This window comes from Ambystoma mexicanum, chromosome 4p, assembly GCF_040938575.1.
Source record: "Ambystoma mexicanum isolate Mex_15411 chromosome 4p, UKY_AmexF1_1, whole genome shotgun sequence".
Classification (NCBI taxonomy): domain Eukaryota; kingdom Metazoa; phylum Chordata; class Amphibia; order Caudata; family Ambystomatidae; genus Ambystoma; species Ambystoma mexicanum.
The window spans coordinates 603216033-603242611 of NC_090927.1; the positions used below are offsets into that span (position 1 = coordinate 603216033).

At 45.9% G+C, this 26579-nt stretch overlaps 1 protein-coding gene across 1 annotated transcript in view; it reads right to left on the minus strand.

Annotated features, from left to right (window-relative positions):
• Positions 1-210: 210 nt before the first annotated feature.
• The window catches only part of LOC138453376 (collagen alpha-1(IX) chain-like), a 254517-nt gene continuing 228148 nt past the window's right edge, over positions 211-26579 (minus strand). Inside the window, exons 26-27 of the mRNA XM_069606150.1 lie at positions 25888-25965; positions 211-687 (exon numbers count right to left, since the gene is read on the minus strand). Of these exons, the coding sequence (XP_069462251.1) occupies positions 497-687; positions 25888-25965 (269 nt within the window). The 3' untranslated portion in view covers positions 211-496. The remainder of the gene's footprint in view (positions 688-25887; positions 25966-26579) is intronic.

Sequence of the window (26579 nt, forward strand, 5' to 3'; positions counted from 1 at the left end):
TGGTAATACTCCTGGGAATTGTCCATAAATAGAGAATAATTCTCATTACTTTAAGGTGTGGAGAAACAGTATATAAAGTGTCACTGCATTAATGCCTTGCTATATTTTTTATGTGTGTGTTAAACTTTAAGTCGATCCCAAATAGATCATAAAAGTCATATACAATAATTTAAAGCAGATACAACTCAATGCATGAAAGAAATTCATCAATCTCGGAAAAGACATATTTTATTTAAAAATAAATACAAATGTGAGTAAAATATTTCCAACATATGTTCTATTAAATAAAAAAAGAATAGAATGCCATCCTCATATGTGCGCTGGAGATGTATAGCCTTCTTGATGGGTTCATTGATTGGATAGTTGGCATTTGTATTTAAATCATAAGCAAAACAATAAAACATTAGCACATATCAAAGTACTTATATTCATAAGAGACTGAATGCAAGCATTTCTTTTAAAAATGGTTTATTTACAATCCGCATCATAATATACTTCACAAGAAGTCATCATCTTCAGTTTTTGGAATGGTATTAGATGCAATATCGTTGCAGCCAGTCGTTATGCATTTGCCAGGTGGTCCTCTCCCACCTGTGTATCCCTGCAAGCCAAGCTGTCCCATGTATCCACGTGGACCTACCAGGCCAGGTGTTCCATCAAAAGCGAGACCAGTTCTTCCTCTCTCACCTGACATGATTTCAGAGAAAACAGGTAATATTGTATTAATTCACTATAAAAATATTGTACAATCGTCTGTACAACAAAAGTCAAAGATCACAAACCAAGCATGCACATATGGTATGGAAGGAGATGGTGGTGCAGGCCACACTTCAAGAAAGCCAACATGGACCACTAAGCAATAGTGCATAGGGACAGGAAATGGTAACATGTCTTCAGGAACAGCTTTGTAAGGGTCAGGATGTAGTGGAGCATTCCACTATTAACCTTACTAGTTCTCTCCTCAGGTGTGCAAGCTACATCCTGCTATCGATCAGGCTCTTACTTTTCAAAGTCTATCATAGCCAGTCTTGCCACTCAATTGCCACATAGACAGCTATGGCATAACAGATGAAAATCCAATGCAACAAAACAAAATATGGTTGCTGTTCATCTTAGCTGGTCTGCCTATGCTGTAGACGATGTAGGCACATTTATTTTTTTAATTGTAATATTAGTTGTATCAAACAACCTTATATAAATAATCACATACATCACACAGTCACAAAAAATACAATATTACTCATTTCCTGCTTTAAAACAGGCTGGCCTCTGCAATCACTCTTTTGCCACAGGCTCTTTCCATCAACCCCTCAAGCACTCCCTTGTGCACCCTCTCCTAAAAAAGCCATCTGCTGACCCTTCATGCCCAGCAAACTATCGACCTATCTCTATCACCCCTTTCTTGAGCAAACTCATGGAGAAGCTGCTCATCTCCCAAACTGAAGCTTCACAGCAAAATGGACGGCTGCCTCGATGATCACCAATCTGGTTACAGGGCAGCCAGAGCCACTGAAACTGCTCTCCAGAACACCCGAGAAGTCCTACTCTCTAATCTGCTTCTGTTCTGATCTTCCTCGATCTCTTGTCTGCTTTTGACACTGTCAACTACTCCATCCTCATAAACTGTCTCTGTGATACCCTTGGCATCATGGACAGGGCGCTGGCGTGGCTTACCTCTTTCCTCTGGAACAGACCCACCCAAGTTCAAATGGGTTGTTTTGTCTCCCCCACCTCACTCTCTACCTGTGGCATCCCTCAGGGCTCTATCCTATCGTTATGGTTATTCAAAATCTACCTGACCCCTCCGGCCCACCTGATCTCCTCCTACTCTACTCACTTCCAGTGTTACACAGATGACACCAGCTCTCTTTCCGGCTGCCTTACCCTACCTCCTCCTCCTCCTCCTCCTCTTCCTACCTTCTACCTGACTGCTTGACTGCTATTCAGGCATTGTGCTTTGCCAATGATCTCTGCCTCAATGCCAGCAATACAGAGATCCTTCTTATTGGGACGCCTGCTCCTACTTTCCTCCTCACTCTCTGGCCAGACTCCTTGGATCACCTCCCCTCACCCACTTGTGAGGCAAAGACCATTGGGATCATCTGCGACTCCTCTCTTTCCTTCTCTCCACACATCGCAAACCTTGCCAAGAAGTCAAATTTACAGGGGCATTCTACCTTTCCTTACCTTCCCCCAGAATTTCAATGTGTCCAGAACCCTGGTTCTCCCTAGGCTTGACTACTGCAACAGTCTCTTCCTAAACCTTTCTCTTTCCTGCCTTTGCCCCTCCAAGTAATCCAGAACCGAATAGGACTGCAAGACATATCCTTGGCCTCAAGCCCATGGACCGCATCTCTCCAGCCCTAAAATCTCTCAACTGGCCCCCAGTGACTGCAAAGATCAAATCCAAAACCCTTTGCATCATCCACAAGGCTGTCTGGGGCCTGGGATCTCTATACATACAGCTTGCCCTCCCGAAATACCACCCAGTCAGAATCATTTGATCCTCTGGCTCCAACTCTCCACCGGTCAAAAGTTACTCCGAGCAGAGAGTGGGAGGTAGATCCCTCTCTTCGGCTGGCACCTCCCTCTGGAAAAACATTCCTCCACCCCTCAAACTTGAGCCAGCCCTTCTTAAGTTCTGGAAACGTCTCAAGACCTTCCTTTTCTCTTCATCCGTCCCTCTCCCCCTCCTGTGCTAAGCTCTCTATCTGCTACTGCGACTCCGGTCTGGTCCCTTCAGAGTCATATAGGGACCAGACCACCCTCCCTACCAGTCCCTGCCTGTTTCCTTTGCCAGCACGTGCCTTCGGGCACACTTTCCTGGACTATCCCAACCCAGTCCTCCTGTCCATTGCACCTCTCCCCCTCTTTCCACGCCTGGCCTGAATAGCACTTACCAGCCCCCACTCATAGGGCTCCCCCACTATTAAACTTCTCCCTCCACCCCCTCGCACTTATCACCTTGTCATGCATTTGCACGGTAGGATTGTCACAAGGTCAATACAACCGTTTCTTTTGTTGTTTGTGTTTTCCTTTGCTTCCTTTGCTTCCGCCCACCCCCTTCTTGCCGTGTGGTGCCCGAAAACACTTCTGTATAGGCGCATAGAAATGTCCAATAAAATAAAAATAAAATAAAACACATAAAAACATTCAACTTCAATCTAATACAACTTCAGGTCTAATCAACACATACATATTGGTAAAATTACCAATCTAATTAAAAATGTCATACAAGTTCATCAAATAGTCTAAAATGCAATTCAAATGTCAACACATACTCAGCGTTAAAACTTTGAACTTCCCAACAATTCATTCTATTCCTTTCCTAATAAGAAGTGCAATGCAAGGTTATCATTATTTACCCAATAACGCCCAATTATGATAAAAAAAACACTCATACATCACTAGAAAATCATCATTTCATCTTTACCATCTTAGTTGCATGAGCCCTGCAGCATTAAGCAGTTTAATTACGTTACAGGTCAAACACGTTTCCTCACCACTACTGAGTCGGCTACAGAATTCCCTCCCATTCAAATACCTAATGTCATGGACGTGTTTTGACCACAATTGCATATGCATTTCTGGCTGATAGCATAGTGCATAATTGCATAATTGCATGGCAATAATGAAGCTCGTGAGTGCTATTAGTGCTTGGGTTACGTGTCTAGCACAATCGGTCCAGATTATTGGAGATAGGTATCCCCCAGCCTCAGAGGATTCAGTATTTCTGGCAGAAGAAGGCAGTGATTCAATTCCATCATGTACATTGGTGCTACTACAATTTGGATTTCAAGTCTGGAGCTAAGGCCAAGTAATGGGGTAGATATCATCTGGCCTGAAAATATATGAAAAGGATCCGTATTGAGCCGGATTCCATGCCATGTGTTGGTCATGGTGGTAAATTGAGTGTCCCCGGCATTCTTTATGTGTTTTTAGGCGAAGAGCCAGGTTTTGAGTGCCTTCCTGAAAGCCATGTAGTCTTCACTGTGTCTAATAGAGGGAGGCAGTGAATTCCACAAAGTTGGCTTCTGGGTTCAGTAGGCGGACCCTCCGATACTAGCCAAATTGCAGGTGAGGACCACGAGGAGGAGGGCGGTGCTTGAACTTATTGTGCAAGTTGGGTGGTAAGGCGTAATCTTTTCTTGTAGGAATTTGGGGTCTGCTTTGTGCACTGCTCAGTGGGTAATACAAAGGAATTTGAAGGTTGCCCTTTATCTTATTGGGAGCCTGTGTAGGATGTGGCAAGCAGGTGAGATGTGGACCCTTTGTCCAAATGCGAGAAGCAAGCTGGTGAGAAGGTAGAGATCAGGTGGGGCAAAGGGGCCAAATTAGACATTGAAAAGCCAGTGTAAGAGGCTAGAGCCCTGGGGAACACCACATGTGGAGAGAGAGGTGGTTGAGAGAAAGGAACCAAGTTGGACTTGGGAGGGTCATCCAGGAGGAAGGAGGTTAGCCACTCCAGGGCCTGATCCGTGATGCCCAGGTTCTCACTGAGTCGATTGGTCAGAATGGCATGATTCACTGTGTCAAAAGCAGAGGAAAGCTCAGGAAGGATGAGGACAGAGGGAAGGCTGAAGTCACAATTAGAGAGCAGATCTTCATGGGTGTTCAGTAGAGCAGTTTCCGTGCCTTTGGCTGCTCTGAAGCCAGACTGCTGGTCATGGAGACAACCAATAGATTTGGTGTGGAGAGTAAGCTGGGAGATGGCCAGTTTTTCCATGAGTCTGCCCAGGAAAGGAGTGTTGGAGACCGGGTGTTAGTTTGCCGGTCACAGAGGATTGGCAGAAGGCCTTTTAAAGAAGGGCTGCCAAGGGAGTGCTTGAGAGAGGGAAAAGAACCAGTGGCAAAAGGGGGCGAGGGTGTCAATGGCGTCCTTGATGGCGCTGAAGGGACAGCAGGGGAGCACCTGTTTGGATGACACTTTCATGGATCAGACTTGGCTAAAAACATCACCGGGTGTTTGTCAGAGAGAAAGAGGAGAAAGGAGGAGAGGGAGCGGTGACCAGAGGTGGGACTAGAGAGGTTGAGGGAGAGGAAGAGAAGAGAGAGGACAGGATATCCTGAGTTTTAGTGTTAAAGCGAGAAGCCAGAGCTGTACAGAGGGCCTGGGAATGAACAGGAGAGGTGTAGACTGCAGAGGAATTGGCCAGCTCTTTGCAGAATTTAAAGAGTTTGGCTGGGTTGTTAGAAGACGCAGGCTTGCTTCTTGGAGAGGACATAGAGTCTGTATTGCCTTTGGAGCAGGCGGTAGGCCAGTTTGTCAGAGAAAGCACCCAAAGCCCTTGACTTCCTCTCAGCCACCCAGCACTTGCGTTTCAGGGCTAGTTATAGCAGGTGAGGTGGAGTGAGCGGGGTGATCCTGGGCAGGGGCACATGTAAGGTTGAAGAGAAGGGGAGAGAGACACGCCTCTTGGGCTACTCCAGGGTTTTCTGGGTCTGGAGAGGAGAAAAAGGGGAAAGATGAGTGAGTTGCTGTCTATTAGTAAGTAATGAGGCAATCCAGGTGAGTGCTGAATCTTGTATTCCTAAGGAGTGCAGTCTGTCAAGGAGGATCAAGTGGTTAATGGTTTCAAATGCTGCAGAGAGCTCAAGAAGAATAAGTGCTGCACATCCTTCTGAGTCTGCTGTGACTTAGAGGTCATCCGAGAAAGAGTTCAGCATGATTTCTGTTCCGTGGCGGGGACGGAAATCTGATTGTGTGGTGTCTAGAAATTGTTAGATTCCACAAAACCATTGAGCTGTGAGTATGCAGTGCAGTTGATGTGTTTTGCTTGGAATCGGGTGTTGGAGGTGGGCCTGTAGTTGATTGGTAGGAGAGGGTCAAGAGATGCTTTTTTACGCATAGGTTTGACATGCACAGTTTTGAAGGATTCTGGGAAGTTGCTGAAGGTGAGGGAGTCATTAAGAATGGACCTCGCCAACTCTGCTGCACGGGTGGAGGTGAAGATTTCTTTGAGGGGAGAGGTGGGATGAGGGGGAAGCCAGAGGGTCAGCTGATGGATAGTAGTTTCACAAACTCCTTGCAGAAAGAGCAGAAAAAAGAGGTGGAGGACGGTTGGATCTAGTAGAGCAGGTGCAGGACGAGTGGACAGGATGGAGTGTTTGGCATTGAGGGTGGCCATCCTGTCTAAGGCTGTTTTGTGGAAGTGTTCAGACAGGGAGTTGCAGAGCGTTTATGAGGAGGCAGTCAGACCTGCATTGCAGGGTGGGTTCAGGAATACTTTGATGATCCTGTGGATGGAGCTCTTTGCTGCCGCCATGGCAGCTCAGAATCCATTTATAATAATAGACTTTGTTGGCCTTTCGGATCTCTGATTTGTAATTTCTGTGGTGGTGGAGCAGTACTGATTTGCTTTGCGGGTTTCTGGAAGCTTACCATTTGAACTCAAGGGAGCATTTATGGCTTTTTAGTGTCTTCAGGTAGGGTGTGAATCATTTGGAGTTAGGTCCTTTGCGGGAGGGAGCATACTTGGAAGGGGTTAGGGAAATGAGGGAGTCGTTTAGCCAGGAGTCGAAGAGCTCTATGGATAAGGGTCTAGTTGTGGTCAGAGTGAGGGAAGGGCACTTAGCAGTGCCTCTGCCCAATCCGGTAGAACCTTGACCTTGTTCCAGAACTTTTACTGAGATGTAGGGGTAGAGGATAGCTTGGGTGCCGGTGGCGGTGTGAGGAGAGAGAAAGGTATGGCAGAGTGTGCTGATTAGATGAGGGGTTGGGGGGGTGGACGTGGAGATCAAGTTGGAAGAGCTGAAAATAAATTGTGTTGAGGGTGCGGCCAGCAGTATGCATGGCTCCTCTGATATGCTGGGTGAGGTTGAGTGCCTCTAGGCTGTCGACCAGGGGCAGAGTCATGGAGTTGTTGGGGAGGTCGAACCAGATGTTAAAATCTCCTAGTAGGGGGTTTGCAGGGTGGTTAACAGAAATGGCTGCTGTTGAGTCGCATAGGCTGTTGGCGAAGTGTCTGGCAAAGCTGGGGGGTTTGTAGATGAGTAGGAAGCTTTGTGAGAGAGTAGGCAAAAAAGAGAGGGATTCACAGTTAGCTGTGCTGAGTTGTTTTTCAGTGGGGGTAATAGGTAGAGGTTTGTGGAGGATGTCTAGTCCTCCTCCTCTACAAGGTCTATTGTGGGTGATGAGTGAGTAGTCAGGTGGGAATGCTACATGAACGTTAGGCTTGAGGTCATATGAGAACCAGGTTTCTGTAATGAAGATAAGATCGGCGTTCTCAGAGGTAAGGAAATGATAGATGCTGTGTCTGTTCTTGGCTATGGAGTGGGCATTGAAGAGGAGGCAGGAGACATTTTGAGAGGTAGTGGGGCAGAGTTTTCCCGGGTGTTCAAGGGTCACAGGTCTGGGATGGTCAGGGTCACCGGTGGGTTGGTGTTGGGGTTGGTGTTGGGGAGAGGGTTAATTTTGTAGGGCAGGGTAATAGGACGGACCAAGTTGGTCAGGGGGATACTGTAAATAGGTGCATGGAAGGTTGTGGGTGGTTAGGAACCGGAAGAGAGGACAGGCAGTCGTGGGCTTTGACTGGGTCTTTGACTGAGTAGTGGCATAGGCTGGGCAGTTTGTTTGGAAGCAAAAGGCTCAGAGGATTAACTGTGGTGCTGAGATGTGGTGGGCCATTCAAAGGTGTCTGGCTAGGTGTTATTGCAGATTGGTGCACCAGGGATGGGAAAGGGGAGAGGAGGAGGGTTGAAGGAGAGACAAAGGGGATGCTGTCTTCATGGAGGGAGGTTGGAAGCAATGGTGACAGAGGGGAAGTGGTGGTGGGGCTTGGAGAGGTGAGGTGAATCGATAGGTGCAGGTTGGGTGAAGTATGTAGAGTTGATGGCGAGGGGCATCGTCTACCTCTGAGTTTTGTGAGTTGGGTGCTGAAAGAGTGTGCGAAAGGGGGGTCTGCAGGGAAGGAGAGGGGTTAAGGTGATGGTTCGGGAAAGGGCGTGCCAAGCTGAGAGAAGGGAAGGGGGTGCCTTCTGAAAGTGGTTGGTGTGATGGAGAGGGTGGTAGGTAGGTGGGCAATGCTTGCAGAGGGAGGTGTGATCAGGGCAAGGGATGTGGAGGTAGCGCCAGAGTTGGCAGAAGGCTTAGGCTTGGACAGGGGAGGGATTGGGCATAATCTGCTGCAGCACCCCCGGGTTCCCTCCGGGGTGGGTTTGGAGAGAGTGTGGGACAGGACGAAAGTGTGTGTGAGGGAGGGTGTCTGGTTGGAGGGTGGACGAGGACAGGGGGGGTGAATTGTGCAGCGGGCAGCCCCCACTCATGTGAGAGATAGACTGAGAATGAAGTGTGGTGGTCTCTGTGGTTGTAGCTGTGGTGGCGAGGAGCAGGGGTGTGGCGAAAGAGGTGCAGCGTGTGTTCCTGAAGGTAAGCACAATGGTTGAGCTGGAGGTGGGGCAATGTTTTTTGGAGTGCCATAGGGCTCCTCCGGTCAGAGAGTTGGATGATAGGTGGTGGGATGCTTTGGGAGGGGGAGGCCTTCCACCTGGTGGAGCAGAGAGGGAAGGTTGGGGAAAGTGAGGTATTAGGCAGGGGTTGATGAGAACGGTGCAGGGATCAGTTGTTTCTGGCTGCAACAGAGTGCCCATCTGGTCTGAGAGTTGGAGTGTCAGCACTGAGAGGATGAGGGAGGCTGTGGGTTCTGTGGGAGGGAGGGCGGGAAAGGAGGTTCAGAGGTGGGAGGGAGGTCAGTGGTGGTAATTTCTAGGGGGTAGGCAGTGGGAGGCTCATGGTGGGCCAGAGACCTCCTCTGGTCAGTGAGTTGGAGGGTGTGTGGTGAGTGGTGGTGGTGATGGGTCGAATGAGTGTGGGGATTGAGTGGAGGGATCAGAGGTGAAACGGTTTTGTGGGGTGTAATGTGGGTTCAGGAAGGAGGGTGCGAGGGTGAAGGATGTAGGTCTGGTGACGTGTAATTGGGAATGTCTGAAAGTACAGTGTCTATGAGATTAGGGTAGTGTATGGAGAGAGGCGGTGTGTCTGTGAGGGATTCTGGGTGTATGTGGTACTGGGCTTGGGAAAAAGGGTGCAAGGGTGAAGGATGAAGGGCAGATGGAGTGTATTCTGGAAGATCTGAGAGCTCCTTGTGTATGTGAGTAGGGAGTCATGTGGTGAGAGGTGGTGCCTGTGTGCATGATTCCAGGTGAGGAGGTACGAGGATGAGTGGTGTAGGGTGGGTGTGGTGTATTCTGTGAATTGTGGAGTGCTGGAGAGCTGCTCTTGTATGGAAGAGGGGTGGTGTGTGGTGAGTGGCAGTGTTTGTGTGAGTGAGTCTGGGTGAGTGTGGTAGTGATGTATGGGAAGCGGTTGTTGGGGGTAGAGATCAAGGTTGTCTGTGTTTCTGGCTTGAGTATGTGCTGATCAGCATGTTGGTGTAAGTGTGTGGCTGAAGGTTCACGGCCTTGGGGGTACTGGGAGTGGCTGTGGTTGAGATATAACCGTAGGTGGGAAAGATACATTTGAGAGAATCTGATCAGTACTCGAAAATGCCCAGATGTAAGGCTACAGAGAAAGGGCCTAAAATGGGGCACAACAGTAAATGCAGCAGTACCCACGCCTGGGACACCTGGATAGAGGCAGAAAGTGCCTAGAATGGGGGCACAGCAGTAAATACAGTAACACCAGGACTTGGGACACCTGGATGGAGGGAAAAAGGTCCTATAATGGGTAACAACAGTAAATGCAGTAACACCTAGATTTGGGGCACCTGGATAGAGGGAGAAAGGGCTTAAAATGGGGGCAGGACAGTAAATGCAGCAGTACCCACACATGGAAGACCTGGATAGATGGAGAAAGCACCTAGAATGGGGGCTCAACAATAAATGCAGTAACAACAGGACTTGGGACACCTGGATAAAGGGAGAAGGGCCTAAAGTGAGGTACAACAGTAAACCAAGTAACTCCTACATTTGGGACACCTGGTTAGAGGGAGAAAGGGCCTAAAATGGGGGAAAAACAGTAAATGCAGTAACACCTAGATTTGGGACACATAGATAGCGGGAGAAAGTGCCTAAAATGGGGGCACAGCGGTCAATGCAGTAACACCTAGATTTGGGATACCTGGATAGAGGGAGAAAGTGCCTAAAATGGGGCAGACCATTAAATGCAGTAACACCTACATATGGGACAACTGAATAGAGGCAAAGAGCTCCTAAAATTGTGGCACAACAGTAAATGCAGTAACACCTAGATTTGGGACACCTGGGTAGGGGGGAATGCTTTAAATGGAGGTACAACAGTAGACAGTATGCAATTGGCTAAAATGCAAATTATGGTTACCTAAAACAATTTGAATGCGAGATATCTCTACCTAACACAATCTGCCCAAATGCGAGATATGGCTAACATAATCTGCCTAGATGCGAGATATGGCTGACTGACAAAATCTGCCTAGATGCGAGAAATAACTGATTAACACAATCTGCCTAAATGTGAGATCTGGCTGACTAACACAATCTGCCTAGATGTGAGATATGGCAGACTAACACAATCTGTTTAAATGTGAGATATGGCTGACTAACATAATCTGCCTAAATTCGGGATATGGCTGACTAACACAATCTCTCTATATGTGGGATATGGCTTACTAACACAATCTGCCTAAATGCGAGATATGGTTAACACAATCTGCCTAGATGCGAGATATGGCTGTCTAACACAATCTGCCTAGATGTGAGAAATGGCTGATTAACACATTCTGTTTAAATGTGAGATCTGGCTGACTAACACAATCTGCCAAGATGCGAGATGTGGCAGACTAACACAATATGCCTAGATGCAAGGCGTGGCTGACTAACACAATCTGCCTAGATGTGAGATATGGCTGACAAAAACAATCTGCCTAAATGCAAGAAATCGCTGACTAACACAATCTGCCTAGATGCAAGACGTGGGCTGACTAACACAATCTGTCTAAATGCGAGATAAGGCTGACTAACACAATCTGCCTAGATGTGACATATGGCTGACTAACACAATCTGCCCAAATGCAAGATATGGCTGACTAACACAATCTGCCTAGATGCAAGATATGGCTGACTAACACAATCTGTCTAAATGTGAGATATGGCTGACAAACACAATCTGCCTAGATGCGAGGTATGGCTGACTAACACAATGTGCTCACATGCAAGATATGGCTGACTAACACAATCTGCCTAGATGCGAGATATGGCTGACTAACACAATCTGCCTGGATGTGAGATATGGCTGACTAGCACAATCTGCCTAAACCCGAGATATGGCTGACTAACACAATCTCTCTAGATGCAGGATATGGCTTACTAACACAATCTGCCTAAATGCAAGATATGACTGAATAACACAATCGGCCTAGATGTGAGATATGGCTGACTAACACAATCTACCTAGATGCGAGATATGGCTGACTAACACAAGCTGACTAGATGCAACATATGGCTGACTAACACAATCTGCTTAAATGTAAGATATGGCTGACTAACATAATATGCTTAAATGCAACAAATGGCTGACTAACACAATCTGCCTAGATGCAAGATATCGCAGATTGACACAATCTTCGTAGATGTGAGATATGGCTGACTAACACAATCTGCCTAGATGTGAGCTATGGCTGACAAACACAATCTGCCTAAATGCGAGATATGGCTGGCTAACACAATCTACCTAGATGCGAGATATGACTGACTAACACAATCTGCCTAAATGCAAGAAATGGCTGACTAACACAATCTTCCTAGATGCAAGATATGGCTGACTAACACAATCTGTCTAAATGCAAGATATGTCTGACTAACACAATCTGCCTAGATGCGAGATATGGCTGACTAACACAATCTGCCTAGATGCAAGATATGACTGACTAACACAATCTGCCTAGATGCAAGATATGGCTAACACAATCTGGCTGGATGTGATAAATGTCTAACAAAATCTACCTGGATGTGACATATGGCTGACTAATACAATCTTTGCGAGGGGGAAGCGTCTTGTGGCTGGTCCCTTGGGAAAGAACAGCCTGCCCACACTCAGAAAAAGTAAACGGATACACAACCATCATGGTCACCACAGGTTAGGGCAGTGCAATAATGAGGTGGTCCCACCACTATGCTCATGATGGCTAAAGGGAAACAGAAGAAGACCAGCACTGAAGCTAAAATCGAGCACTATGCTAAATCCATACAGTCCACCCCCAAACAGACTAAGCAGGAAACCGCAGACAACCAAGCAATAGAGCAGTATGTCTTGACACCCACAGATGCCATGCAAGCCATTAATAGCTTGAAGATGGCACCAGAAACTAAGATCGACACAGTGGGAGTAGACGTGGAATTACTCCGTCAGGATAAGCACCAAATATCCTTCGGGCTGAGCATGGTGGAACAGAGAATGTCAGACTCTAAGGACATAACGTAAAGATGGTTCTCAGAAATATTGGGTCCTTCTGGCCTCTCCAATTTCTCCTTGATAGAAAGAGCTCACTAAGTACTAGGAAAACCTCTGCCACCTGGCGGCCTCATCCGTTGTGCAATAGTTGCCAAACCCCTCAATTACTGTGACCCTGACACAATTCTACAACAGCCATTAAAAAGGTCCTGCTGATACTTAATGCTGCCACGGTCAACACATTCCCAGATTTCACGAGGTTAGTGCAGAAAGCAAGGAAGTCTTTCGAGGCGGTCAAGAAGAAACTGCAATCTTGGGAGGTCAAATACATGTCATTATTTTAGGCAAACCTCAAAATTTTCCATGAGGGAAAAGCACACTCCTTAGGGAATCTGCAAGATGCCTGGAATTGGATGTACACACACCTCACTGCACCCGGACCACATAAGCACCGCAAATTATGTGCTGGTCAGAAAAACAACCAGTCGGAGAGAGAACCATCAATATCTGGGGAAAGCAGACCCAGACGATATTCAAACGATGAACACATAGACAGCCAACAGGGAATATTAGAAGGGATCTCACCAATGGGCTAACGTGCAGAGGAATGCAGAGATGCTGCAGCCATACCACAAACTGGTCAATCAGGGATATGGTCTGACACCACAGATAAGCATATAGTGCTGGTTCAAGGTCGGAAGCTGTGACAGGTAGATGAATTTGAGAATAGTTGGGGTTGTTGGCTGGTTGACAGATACTGCATGTTTTGAAGGGGTATGGCTGTAGTGGTGTGAAAGGTGAAGGGGTTCTTAGCCGTAGATAACTTTATCAGTTGGAAAGTTCATAAACAGATGATACCGACAAGTTCAGTTATGTAAAGGGAACATTCAATGTAATGCGCGGCCGATAGCCTTACCAGGAATTGCTCTAATTCCCCCACATGTCTGACTTGCAATGTTAATGGGGTGTGCGAGAAGCTCAAACCGAGTGTGGTTCTGAGATATTCAAACAGAATTAAACCAGAAATGGTGTTTCTTCAAGAGACTGATTTGCAAAGAGATGACTGTTCTTCTCCTGAACCAATTACTCCTGAGTGTACCATGCAGGCTACAAAGGTGGCTCTAGAGGGGTGAAGATGTTGATCAGGAAATTCTCTCCATGGTTGATAATAAAAATTGTAAAAGATAACAGCGGTTGCCTTCTAATAATCATGGGGAAGATATCAGGGAGCAAAATTGGGTATCCTTAACATGCCAACACACACCATCGACACATGGATCATAGGGGAAGACTTCAACGATTTCAATGATCACATCCAAGATCGATTCACCAGAAACATAGGGTAGAGGGGGGGAAAACTCATGTTTTTTATTTTTTCACACCCGCCGGCTCTATACGCAGATCCCTGCTTCAGCTCTACATACATTACAGAACTCCCAATCCAAAGCGAGATTTGAGGCTGCCCCCGTACTAATGAAATGCTCTGGAAATCACAGATGTCATTCACTCAACAATGATAGAATATTTTGAACTTAACACCACATCCGTGAATGAACCAATGGTTGTATGGGAGGGATACATGTTAGTGTTACGTGGGTACCTGGTATAGATATTAGCGGCCAGGAAGAGGAAACAAAATGGGAACCTCATCAGATTAGACATGGAAACTGAAGACAGGGCTAGACGATCCTAATAGACCCCTCTCCTGAGGCTCAACGAGCCCTAACAAAAGCACAAGGAGATGCCAAACAAGCACAGTGGGAAACTAGTGGGCGTATTTATGAAGCAGGGAACAAGTCCAGGAGAATGATAACATGGCTAGAGCGCACAGACAAATCCTCCCATCACGTTCGGGGAATTCATCGACTCTTTCACAACATGTTATATGTGGCTCTACTAATCACCTTATATACAGCAGTGCACTTGGGCGAGTGATCTGATACATACATGTGGCCTAAAAAAACTATTGGAGTCATAGAAAGCTGACCTGGATGTGGAGATGGGAGAAGAGGACATTCTGGAGGACATATCAGATTTGAAGTCAGAGAAGGCCCCAAGCATGAATGGTGATAGATATATGGAAAAAGGCTGGTGACCAAAATTGTCGAGGCACTGTTACAGATGATTAACCAATGTAAGGCAGAAGGTATACTACCTCCTCATCTTCCGAGGGCTCCATCATGTCCTTTCTTAAGAAAAACAAACCCCCTAACCTTAGAGAATCTTCATACCGACCGATATCACTAATCAACACTGAAGCAAAGATCTGCTGAAAATTCAAGCCAACTGCCTGCTCAGGCTGATTCAGGACCTGATTCATACAAATCAGCGCAGGTTTGCCTGCAGTCCATCAACAAGAATGAACATTTGCAGAGTGCATATTGCATTATTGCACATTGCAGTGACATCCTGACCGCCATTTGCCTTAATACCAGTAAGACTGAGATCCTCCTCATTGGGACACCCGCTTCCACCTTTCCTCTCGCTCACTGGCTGCCCACTATGGGCCCACTTCCTGCTCCTTCCTTTGAGGCTAAGAACCTTGGTGTCATCTTCAACTCCACACTATTCTTCTCTCCTCACATCTTTGATGTCTCTAAGAAGTCAAACTATCAGCTGCACCTCCTCAGAGGTATTCTTCCTTTTCTGACTTTCCTTTAGAAGCTCACTGTCCCCAGAGCTCTGGTCCTCTCTAGGTTGGACAATTGCAACAGCCTCTTTCTAAATCTCCTGCCTCTACTCTTTGACCTTTTCAACTTATCCAGAACAGTACTGCGAGACTTATGCTTGGCCTCAAGCCCAGGAATTGTATCTCTCCAGCTCTAAAATCTCTTACCTGGCTCCCCGTAGCTGCAAGGATCAACTTCAAGACCCTCTGCATCATCCACAAGGCTTTCTGGAGCCTCGGACCACTCTACCTCCAACTATCTCTTCCAAAACATCTTCCTTCTCAAGCTTTCCGCTCATCCACCTCCAACTCTCTGACGGTCAGATGCTTCTCCAAGCAGAGAGTTGCAGCAGATCTATGTCCTCGGTTGGGGCCTCCCTCTGGAACAGCCTCCCTGCCTCTCTCAAACTTGAGCAGAACCACCTCTGGTTCCGGAAGCAACTCAAGACCTTCCTTTTCACTTCCGCTTTCTCTCTTCCTCTCCCCTTCTGATGCACCTGACTTCTCCCCGCACTGGTCACCCTATGTACTCGGGCCCAGGCTCCTGCATGTCCAGTTTCCCTTGCACTGCCTCCTGGCTCCCCAGCACTTAAGGGTCTGTATCTGCAACCCCACAGTCCCTTCTCTCTGCATGTATGAGCCACCCGCTGGCTGCACTTATGAGGTAATTGCACTTCCCCCTTCCCCTCCCCCCTGGCACTTCTCTCATTCCCTCTTCCCCGCACTTGCGCAATCTGAATGACACAAGGCCTAGTAAGATCGTTATTTTGCCCACCCTTTGTTTCCCCCTGCTTGTCTTGTCGCACCTAGAAACACTTGTGTACAGGCCCATTATAAATGCCACATCATATCATATCATGTCATATCAAGTCTGCTTTGAGGTGGACTCCCAAGGTTTTGATTTGTTTCAGAATGAGGATGGTTGTTCCGTCAATGCTAAAGGAGGAGAAGGAGGTGTCCAGGTGTTTGACACATTGTGGCGATCCAACAATGAGGAGCTCAGTTTTCTCATCATTTAAGCACAAATTGTGGGTGGCCATCTAATTTTAGGTTGTACTGTACACTGAATTGATTGTGGCAGTGTCATGGGCATGATTGCCCATGATGCGGATGAGTATTTGAGTATCATCTGCAACGTTTCTCTAAATGGTCTCCTGTGTGTCGAGGAGATCAAATATAGGCTTTGTGTATGTGTTGTAAAGTGTGGGTGAAAGGCAGGATCCTTGTGGGACACCTAGTGGAGCAGGGATGGGATCGGCTGCTGATTTACCGTTGAATAATCTGGTGGTGTGCCCACTGAGGAAAGTATTGACCCATGAGGTGGCATTAGGGGAGAAATTGAAGTATTGGCTGAGATGATGGCAGAGGATGTTATGGTTTACTAGGTCAAATGCAGCTGAGAGATCTAATAAGAGGAGGATGGCTAGGTTTCCCGGATCTTATCCATTTGGATTTTTAGATCTAACAAAGCTGTTTCTGTGCTGTGCTTAGGGCGGAAGCCAGATTGCCTTTTACCAAGTAGGTAATTTTTCTCCAGGGATTGTTGGATTTGAGCATAGGCTAGGCGGTCAAGAACTTCGAGTGGGAAAGGGACGGTGGTGAAAGGACAGTAGTTGGTGGGGATGCAGGGTCCTAGGGAGTTTCTTTTAAGAGTGTGTGTGATCCAGGCAGATTCTGAGAGCCAGGTGTTATTAGGTTTGTTGGGTTTGAGAATTTTATTTTTAATCGGAGCATGCAGGTTGAGCATCTGGAGCTGACAAGCATAGAGTTGGTTGGCCAGGTCTTGGGTAGAGTTGTTCTGGTCAGATCTGGGTTGTTTGACCGAAGTCAAACAGTTTGTGGAAGAATTGTTCGTAGACGATTCCACCGCAAATCTGTTTGACCTTCACTGAAACAACCCCAATTCATGTGCTGGTAACATCCTCACACTAATCCCCCTCCCTTACTTACCTTCTTGCCGGGCGCCGGTGCTTATTCTACAGCCCTGCGGTATCAGTTCCATCCCTCTAACACAGGCCAGAGCTGACACGCAGGGTCCCTTTTTTTATTGCTGTTGAGTCCCCAGCTTCCCATGTCAAGGGAGCGGGGGACAAACCTGAAACCCCCAAACCCCATAATACTGAAAATAGGGAGTGGGGAACACTCCCGTAGCCCCCGCTCCTCATGTTCGGTAAATTAGGCATTCAAATAAAAGGTACACCCCAAATTCGATCAAAACATCCATACACACATTTTTCTTTTCAAACAAATTGGGTGTTAACTTCAGGTCGAGGGTGTTTGCTCTAAGTGTTGCTAGGAGGGAGGGCCATAGATCATCATGCATAAAATTGTGGGTTTTACAGACTTGTATTGGTGTCAGAGCAGTAGCAAGGATTTTGTGGTGCTTGGTCAGGGAGAGACTGAAATGGATGAGGAAGTGGTCAGACCAGGGTACTGGATCAATGGTTGTGACGTTAATCCAATGCAAGGTGCACCCTTTGTAATGAGTGGGTGCATATATTAGTTGGTGAAATTTGTGTCTTCGAGCACTACTGTAAGGGATGAGGCTAAGGGTCATGTGTGTCATTGTAGCCTAAGTTAAGATCACCCAAAATTATGCACTTGGTCAAGGGTTTCATAAAGAGCGTGCTAAGGAATGGGATATCTATGTCAGGACAGCTGGCTCTGTTAGGTTGTCTATAGATCAGGAGAAGGTTGAATGTGGTTTAGCAGTCTGTGGTGAGTACAAGGAGCAGCATTTCATACCATGGAATGGTGGGTAAGGGGCAAGACCTGATGATTTAGCTTTGAGGGCTAAACCTCCTTCTATTTATTTTAATTTTATTGATCATTTATATAGCACTTATACATTTACAATAAAACATTTCAAAGTACTCCAATGCAGGGAGGGTGAGTAGTGAAGCTTAAAATTCTTAATAGGCATTGGATCATTCAAGAATGTGCAAGTGCTAAGCATTTAGTGGTACCACATAGAACGAAAGCAAAACAAAATGTAACAACATGTGACAAAAATATTGCACATGCCCGAAGGTCGTTACAAGAGGCAAGAGCTAAACATGAAATAGGGAGAGAGAGAATGGGGGGGTAGTAAGAACAAACAGAATTAAGCGCATCTGACACATAGAAGAAGAGACAGGGGTGAGGAGAGTATAGAATGCACACTCAGAGAAATTACTGCAGATGTTAAATAAGGCATAAAACACAGAAGAACCAATGTGGCTGCAGATGTAGGCAAAACGCCTAAATTCAACTTTTAGCTAGAGCACAGAATATACAAGAACCAATGTGGATAAGGCACAGAATATACAAGAACCATTGTGGCTGGCTGCAGATGTGAGCAACATGCCTAATTTCAACTTTTAAATAAGGCACAGAACACACAAGAACCAATGTAGCTGCAGAAGCAATGTCACATGGCAGTGGAGTCATGAGAGCTGCCTATTTACATGTACAGTCATCAGGTGAGTCTTTCTGTTGATGGTGGGCCAGGCTCCGGGCTCTGGTGCAATCGGCAGGATGTGAATTGGAAGGCATCCAAGAGGAGTGGAAGCGGGGCACCGACCGGGTCTTCCAGGCGCAGACAGGAGCCTTATTAGTCTGGCCTTAGGGATGTGGGCCGGCGTTCGCCTGCCGGTTTTGTATTTGCCAGTAAGATGTAGAAACTGGTCAATCATACTGCAGCATCAGGCTGCTTCAGGTACGGCAGCAGAGGGCAATAAATCAGGCAGCAATATTGAGGTGTTAAGGCCAAACAAAGAAAAGGTCAGGCACGATGGTTACAGAGCCCCACGAAGGCCCTCACATCCTGCCCTCAAGGTGGGGGAGATCAGGATGCAATATGGTAGTGAGCACTGAATTTAAAAGCCAGAAAAGCCAAAAAATGGCCCACGAGCACTTTGCTCCAGCGAGGGTCTACCTGATGGAGAAATGAAGACTGCATCCCCCTGTGGCAAGCTGAGCCTCATGGTGAAGGAGGAGGCTCAGTGAGGCCCGAGATGTGTTGGCATCCAGCTTCTGTGCAGGTCGAGGAAGAGTGAGGGATAGAGTAAGACTAATGCAGCAGATTCACCAGGTGCGAGGAAGGGACCCAAGGACCATCCAGGACCCCAACAGGCACAGACAGTGTCTTCCTAGCCCTTATATGAGGCTCTTGCATGAGGGCTTGCGTTCGCCTGCTGACTTCCAGGGCAACAGACTTTGTTGTTGCTTGCAGCCAATCAGCTCAGCCTACAGGAAGAGCGTGAGGGACAGGGTCAGGCAGAGTCGGGCCTATTGGAAGGCGTTAAGGTGTTAAGGCAGTCTGCCCCAAAAGGTAGTGTAGTTGGGACGTATGGCTGGGAAGAGCAGGGGGCCAGAGACGTTAATGAGCCAAGATTCTGGGACGTCTAAGAAATCCAGGTGTTGTTCGACGATCAGGTCCTGTATGACAATGGCATGTGCGCCTAGTGATTGAGCATTAATTAAGGCACATTTTAAAGCCCCTGTTTGCTTAGGTAGTGGAGCGGAGGAGGTGTGAGGGGGTGCTTAAAGTGGTTTGTCAGCTGGCAGTGGTGGAGGAGGGCTGATCCGAGAACCTAATTCTGCCCGTCTGGAAGTTCCTAATAGGGGGAGGGAAGAGACATGAATAGGAAGAGTTCTAGCCCGTAGTGTCTGATGGCAGGTTAAGCCCAAACTAGGCTGTGTACTTCCAATGTCTTGGGTTTGTAGGAAAGGTGATGGGCTGTTGCTGCGCTTGGTTAGTGATTTGTACAAATAATGGTGACCAGATGCTGTGCGATGATGGTGAGGGAGGAGGAAGGACCGGGGCCAGGGTGCGCTGGGCGATGTTTTTCTAAATTGGCTGCTGGACGGCGCTTGGTTGGGAGTCTGCTGTGTAATATTGATGTCCAATGCCTGGGGATGGGGAGCAAACTGCGCAGTTGTGGGGTGCAGAAGTAACAGGGAGTCAAGATCAGCATGAGTAGGCATCCTATGGCATGAGGAGGTGGGAGGGAGAAGGGAGTAGGTGCATTGTAAGGAGCTAGAAGTGACGTACTTCAGCATCAGAAGTGGGGGCTGGAGCTGGACACTGAGGGGAGGAATGGAGTGGTGTGAAGGGGGTGATGGAGGCTGATGTGGGAAACAGCAGGGAGAGCTTTGGAGAGGAGTGAGCTGGTGTAGCTGCCCTGGTATTTGGGGGAGAACTATATCAGTATAGGGCTGTCTGGTGGCGGGTGCCTGTTAAGTACAGGCAGTCATGGGATACCGTTGGCTGTGTTATACAGTTGCACAGTGGGTGAGACAGATCAGGGAGTGGGGAAGAACAGAGGCGGCACTAATGCGGTGAGGCCTGGCTGGAGGGCCTGGGAGCAAAGCAAATGTGGCTCAGCGCAATGGGGTAGTCTAATGCAATTTGTGGGCGAAGATGCATGGAAGGGGGGACGCGGGACACTTGCAGATGGTATACGAACTTAGCGGGTTGTTGGGGGAGCAGCGTTCTGATTTTTGAATGCAGGCGACATTTAGGGAATGCAGTAACAGCTGCAGGTGGTGAGATGGGCATCGGAATAAAGTAGTGCATTGCGGGACACCTATGCAGTGCAGTATGATGTTCCGGAGATACAAACCAGCGAAAGGCGGGTGGGAATCTCATCAGAGTTGGTAAGGGGCCATTAGGCAGTATGATCACATACGGGCAAGGCAGACTAACGTGAGTGAGCGAGGATCTAAAGCTCCTCTTACCTTGGCGGTGATTTTGAGCCTCTGGTAAATGAAGCAGCAGAACAGCAGCAGGGCATTTCAGATGGTCGGAGCTGGGCGAAATAGTAGAATTTACTCTGAACCTTCTGACTGTAATGGCCAGTAAGGACACGACAGGCTTGGATAGTCTTGTGACTGTGCCTTTGGACTGGGCTGGCTTCACCTGCCTGCTCAGGCTGGGTTCCTCCTCATCATCAGGAGCCAGTCAACCGGCACACACGACGGTGGAGGAGGGCCCTGGGGCACACAGCCTACTCTGTGAGGCTGACGCGGTGGCCATCTTAACAGGGATTATGGCAAGAAGAGCTCTTTAGATACATAGAGCTGGCATGCGCACTGAAAACACAAATTGCTGATCTCAGGCCACTGCCTTCTTTATCTTCTCTAGAAGCAAACGTAATGGCCGTTATATCTGGCCATAATATTATTCACCTCCATGTCCGGACTGCAGATGAAAGGCAAATGGGTTGCTGATGTGGACCCGCTAGAGCCAGAGGAATGGGTGGAAGCATTGACGCATGCCAAAGAATACATTATCCCCTCAAAGTCACGGATAACACAGTTCAAATACTTACATAGTTTATACTACCCTAGAGACAAGCTCCATAAATAGGGCTGTACTCCCAACCCTTGTTGTATCTGATACAAGACAGAAATAGGCACATTTATACATACAATATGGCACTGACCAGTGATACAGATTTGCAGGTCCAAAGTAGTAACACACCTGTCGAAAATCCTTAACGAAGAGATACCGGCAGACCCCAAGCTGCTACGTGCTGGGCATTTGCGGAGGAGCCATACAAGCCGGCAGATATGGCAAATTATTCCTCACAGCTGCATTGGAGTTTGCCAGGCGTAATATTGCATGGCGATGGGACAGCACAGAAACAAATTGTATTTCAGAATGGAAGGCTGATGTGGATACCTGTATGGCTCTGGAACAACATATTTATAGAATGCGGGGGTATCCACAAACACACTACAAAATCTGGCATAAATGGGCAGAGTCTGAATAGGGAGGACTGGGGGATCCGATATGCAGGATGTTGCACTGCATTGCTGTTAGTTAGCCTAAAAGCTGAATGTTGGTTGCACAGTATAGTATATACAAAGAGCATGTCACTGTTTGATTGACTTACTACCTTGATTACGACAATGATCCAAAGAAGGTTACAGAGCATATACAGAAAATGACTTTAGCATGGATACGTTGATCACTTGGGGGAATGTTGGCTGAACACGGACATGCAACCATAATAGTACTCATTCATAGGTATGATTGTCATTTCGCCTACTGATGAACTTATTATGCATTTTTCACCAATTGATTTACCACTGATCATTGTCTTATTTTCTGTTTTGTTCACAGTTCTTTTCTTTATAAAGCTTAATAAAAAAAGATGTATTTAAAAAAGTAAGTGAAAGAAGGATCCTGACTATCCCTTTTTAAATTTGCATGTAGTAGCAATCGGCACACGTACAAGCATGCAGCTTTTGCCGCACTCCGAATATGCAGATGCATTGCTCTCACAGGGTGAGCTAATGGATGTCCAGAATAACAGAAGGATGATCCATACTCAGATTCAATAAATTAATTCATGAACCATAACAAATTCATAAGAAATATATATGGATTGTTTACAAGAGTTAATTTGACTAGAACATTCCTTTAAGATCGTTGAACGAGGTTCATTTTATATAGATAGGTTTTTTGTCAAAATGTGTTAAGAAGAGCTAGGATTCAACATTTGACACATGAAAGGATATCTAGAACAAAAGGAAGAAATTCCATAAAATGTGGAAATAGATTAGAAGTGTTTGTTGTTTTTAGGTGTGATTTGTCCTGATGAAGACCTATATGTAATTTGTTGTGGGAAAGGTAGAAGGAAGGCTGAAACATTCTGTCTTTGCTTTTTGAAGTTCTGTTGGTTAATATATGAGGGTGTAGCTATTACCAGGGCAGTTAGGTAGACTATTTGGCTGTACTAGGGGTGAGATTTCAATGTGTAATATATAAATGACATATTTTCTCATTATGTAAATATGAATAGTGAAGAGTCCATTATTAGACCTATCGGGATTTTAATATTGTATAATAGCAAATTCAATCTGAGACATTTTTATCAAGAGCTGCATCTGAGTGGATTTGCTATGTTTTAATCGATAGAAGAACTGCAATCGTTTTTTTTTTGTTTTTTTATGGTGGTGTGGCTGCTAATACTGATGAGCTTTTATATGGTGTTTCACAGGGAGCTTGTCTGTCCCCAACTCTATTTAATATCTTTAGGAAACCTTTATTTTCTATCCTTGATGAGGCAGGTGTCTTTTATACAAACTACCCTGATGACACCCAGATCATTTTAAAATTGTCTGTGTTTATACAGCTGATACTGCTATGATAAATGCTGGCTTCGATCTTGTTCAGTGCTGGATGGTGTATAATGATTTGGTACGTAATGAGACAAAGACTGAGTTACTTCTTGTTGGTACGCGTCAAGGATTGGATAAGCTTCCAGCTACTTATACAAATTTCCTGTTAGCTGGTTGTCTCATAGAAGTACTCCCTAAGGTTAAAACCATCAGAATATATATTGACGCCACACTTTCAATGAAAGAACAGGTCAACTCTGTTTGTTCCTTTTCTGCTTATTATCTCAGATTGCTGGCCCGCATTTGGCCTTATATATCTGAAAGTAATGCTGCTACCTTGGCTCGAGCAATCGTGGGGGCAAAACTGGATTACTGTGGCAGCCTACTTGCAGGTTAATCTCAGAACAATCTTTCAAAGCTGCAAGTAGTGCAGAATAATGCAGTGAGGACAGTGGCTTGTTTGAAGCGCCGCAACCGTGTTACTGAGGCAAGGCGGGGTTTATACTGGCTTCCGGTGGGAGAGCGGATAAAGTTCAGGCTTCTTACCATCACACACAAGTGTTTGTTTGGTAATGACCGTAGCTACATGAAGCAGGGACTATCAGTGAAACAGCATGATAGGGTTTTAAAATCCAGTCATATGAATGTGTTTGCCACAACAGGCTATAAATTGGAGAGAGCTGGTGAACTCTCTTTTTATTTTTCGCCCCTGACTTATGCAACCGCTTACCAACCCATTTGCTGTATGAGTCATCTTTGCCTCTGTTTAAGAAGCCATTGAAAACCTTCTTTTTTACTAGATTTTTAGGCTGTATTTTTTGTACCTTGTTTTTATTTGCTCCTTCCTCTTTTAGCCTTAGTATTTTAGCTTTCAGGTATTTTATTGGCTCTGCTGCTTTTGTTTTTAGCCTGTGTTTATTCAGTTTGTTGTGTTTTCATCTGGTTTGTTTTGTGTATCACCTGTTTGCCCCCTGGCCCAAGGCGCTCTACAAATTAAAAAATAAATAAAATAAAGCTTACATAAACAGGTTAAGATCTGTCATTGTGATGCAGCACAAATGTGCCTCTGTCTTTTAGGTTTTTTTTTAATTTGTTTAATGCATTTGTTTAAATAAAGATAGATATATTTTTGAAAGAAAGATAATGTGCAATTGCTTTGTGTGTGCTATTCAAGGGGTACTCGCCTAGATAATTAATAACCTTTCTTTGATTGGCTCATAGCAGAAAGTATTCTGCAGAAAAATGATAACCAACAAAGAAATCCTAAAAAATTAAAAATGTTTTCCAGACCTGATTCTTGTATTTTTTATAAGTTGATTAACCCTTGATTATGGGGAAGCAGTGCTCCTCTGAGTGTTTTACTCCTCTACACAAATAGCCTCTGCACTTAAGAAAGAGGCGGCCCTTAAGCAGTGGCCATTTTATTTAGCCAGTGAAAATATACTGCACTAAAGCGCATGGAGGAGGTTTCTGTAGGAAGAAGGATATAACTTAGTGTACGCATCCACAGAATACTGGATTGCGACACTGTCTTGATCTGTTGGATCAGATTATTCTTCGCAAGCAGAACGGTGCCTGGATTGAGGAAATATGCCTCGGGGCTCGTAGAGGGCCAAGAGATTCAACCCAACAGCTTGAAAACAAACTTCTCTATTTCCTCCATATATATCTCCCTCCATTTCGCAGTCTATTTTACCCGCTATTTTTAGATTCTTCATGTTCATGAAAGCCTACAGATAGGGATGGATACATGCTGTGTGGTCATCGTTCACCAACGCCGAGAAAGAAAGGCAGCCAAAAAAGAAGAGACCAGTTCTGCAATGGGTAAGATGTATATGTTACCAAACAAGGGACAGAGAGTTACACCCAGGGCAACTGCCAATGCAATTGTATGTAAATGAGAACAGAGGGAATTAACCCTTCAGGAAGAGGTTGCATAGAAATCCTGAAATTCAGCAAAGAGGGAGGTCGAAGATGCTCAACTTTGCCTGCCAATGGAGCAGAACAACATGCTCAACAGCTTCCAGTACCACCTAGCAATATGAGGATACTGACACAGATGACAACTTCCAATTGCCATCCCTACCCCTACACCAGCCGGTGCCATCCTGTCCCTCTGAAGACCTCAGGCCAATCAGAAACATCAGACGCATTCGCCTTATAGAGCCTTGACAGTCGCACTCACTCAACCTTTATTGCTTCAGCATTCAAAGAAAGAAGCTTGAGACATTCGATTTTGTAAATGGGCCATTATCAAAACTGAAAACAAAACAAATTCAAAATAAGAATTTTACTTTTTTTGGCCTCTCCTAAGCAGAATATATATTGTCAGCACAATGTCAAAGCTGACTTTTCACCATGAAGAACACGCTGGGGGACTGTGATACACAGGAGATGTGGCTTTAAGTAATGCAATTGGCCCAACACCCGCTCATGATCTTGGCAGTCTCCCAATCCCGGTCCTCCACTGGCGATTTGCCTCCAGTGCCACCAACGTCCCCCAACAATGAAGATGTGAAGCTTAAGGTGAACGTATTTTGTGATGACAAGATTTCATGAAACGCATTGATACGGTCAACAAGATTAAACATTATGTTGTTCATCTATTCTGTTTGAAATGAAATGTTGGCTTTATATATACATTTATATTTTGTTAGTAATGCATAGATTGTTTTTGGCTCAACATATACCATTAAACTATCACTGTCATGTGTTATAAAAAAAATAGCTTCAGTAAAATTACCTCTGGGACCTTGATCTCCTTCCGCACCAACAAGGCCATATCCCTTTGGCCCCTTGTCTCCTTCATCCCCTGGCTCCCCTAGAATTCAACAAAAAAATAATTGATTTGAGTTCTAGTCATGACTCCCTTTTAACGAAGATTGCTGTGACTTTCATGCTGTTGTACAAAAGTGCACACTCCATGCCTTTATTTATGAAAGGGTTCTGCTTCTTTGATCCAAAATGCACCAATTCTTTCTTCTGAAAAGCGTGCTGGATTCAACACACATTGAACATAGAGTAATAACAACGCAATTACAAAGCAGGGCTCGTTGATATCCAAGAACCAAATTCTCTCCTAAAAAAGGTCTTATTTGAAGTGGGTGGTGTCTGCTCTATCAGAATTGAGCCTGCATCATGCTATTGCCATCACGTACATTTTGGAGGAAGTAGTTCTATACACTTCAGTCCCTTTAAACCCAGCGTTGGCAGGTGATCCTGACCGTTAATGGCCTATCTGCCTGATACTTGCTAGGCCCCAGTGACGTGAGTCCTCGGCAAGTGGTTGGGGACACTAACATTCAAACCCAGGCACTAACGCAGGGATTAATGGCATTGGGACTCCAACCTGCTGTATGGGGTACAAGTGGTTCGTTTTTCACAAAACACCTTGCCCATTGATGAAGGGGTGCACACCGTCATGCAACATTTCAA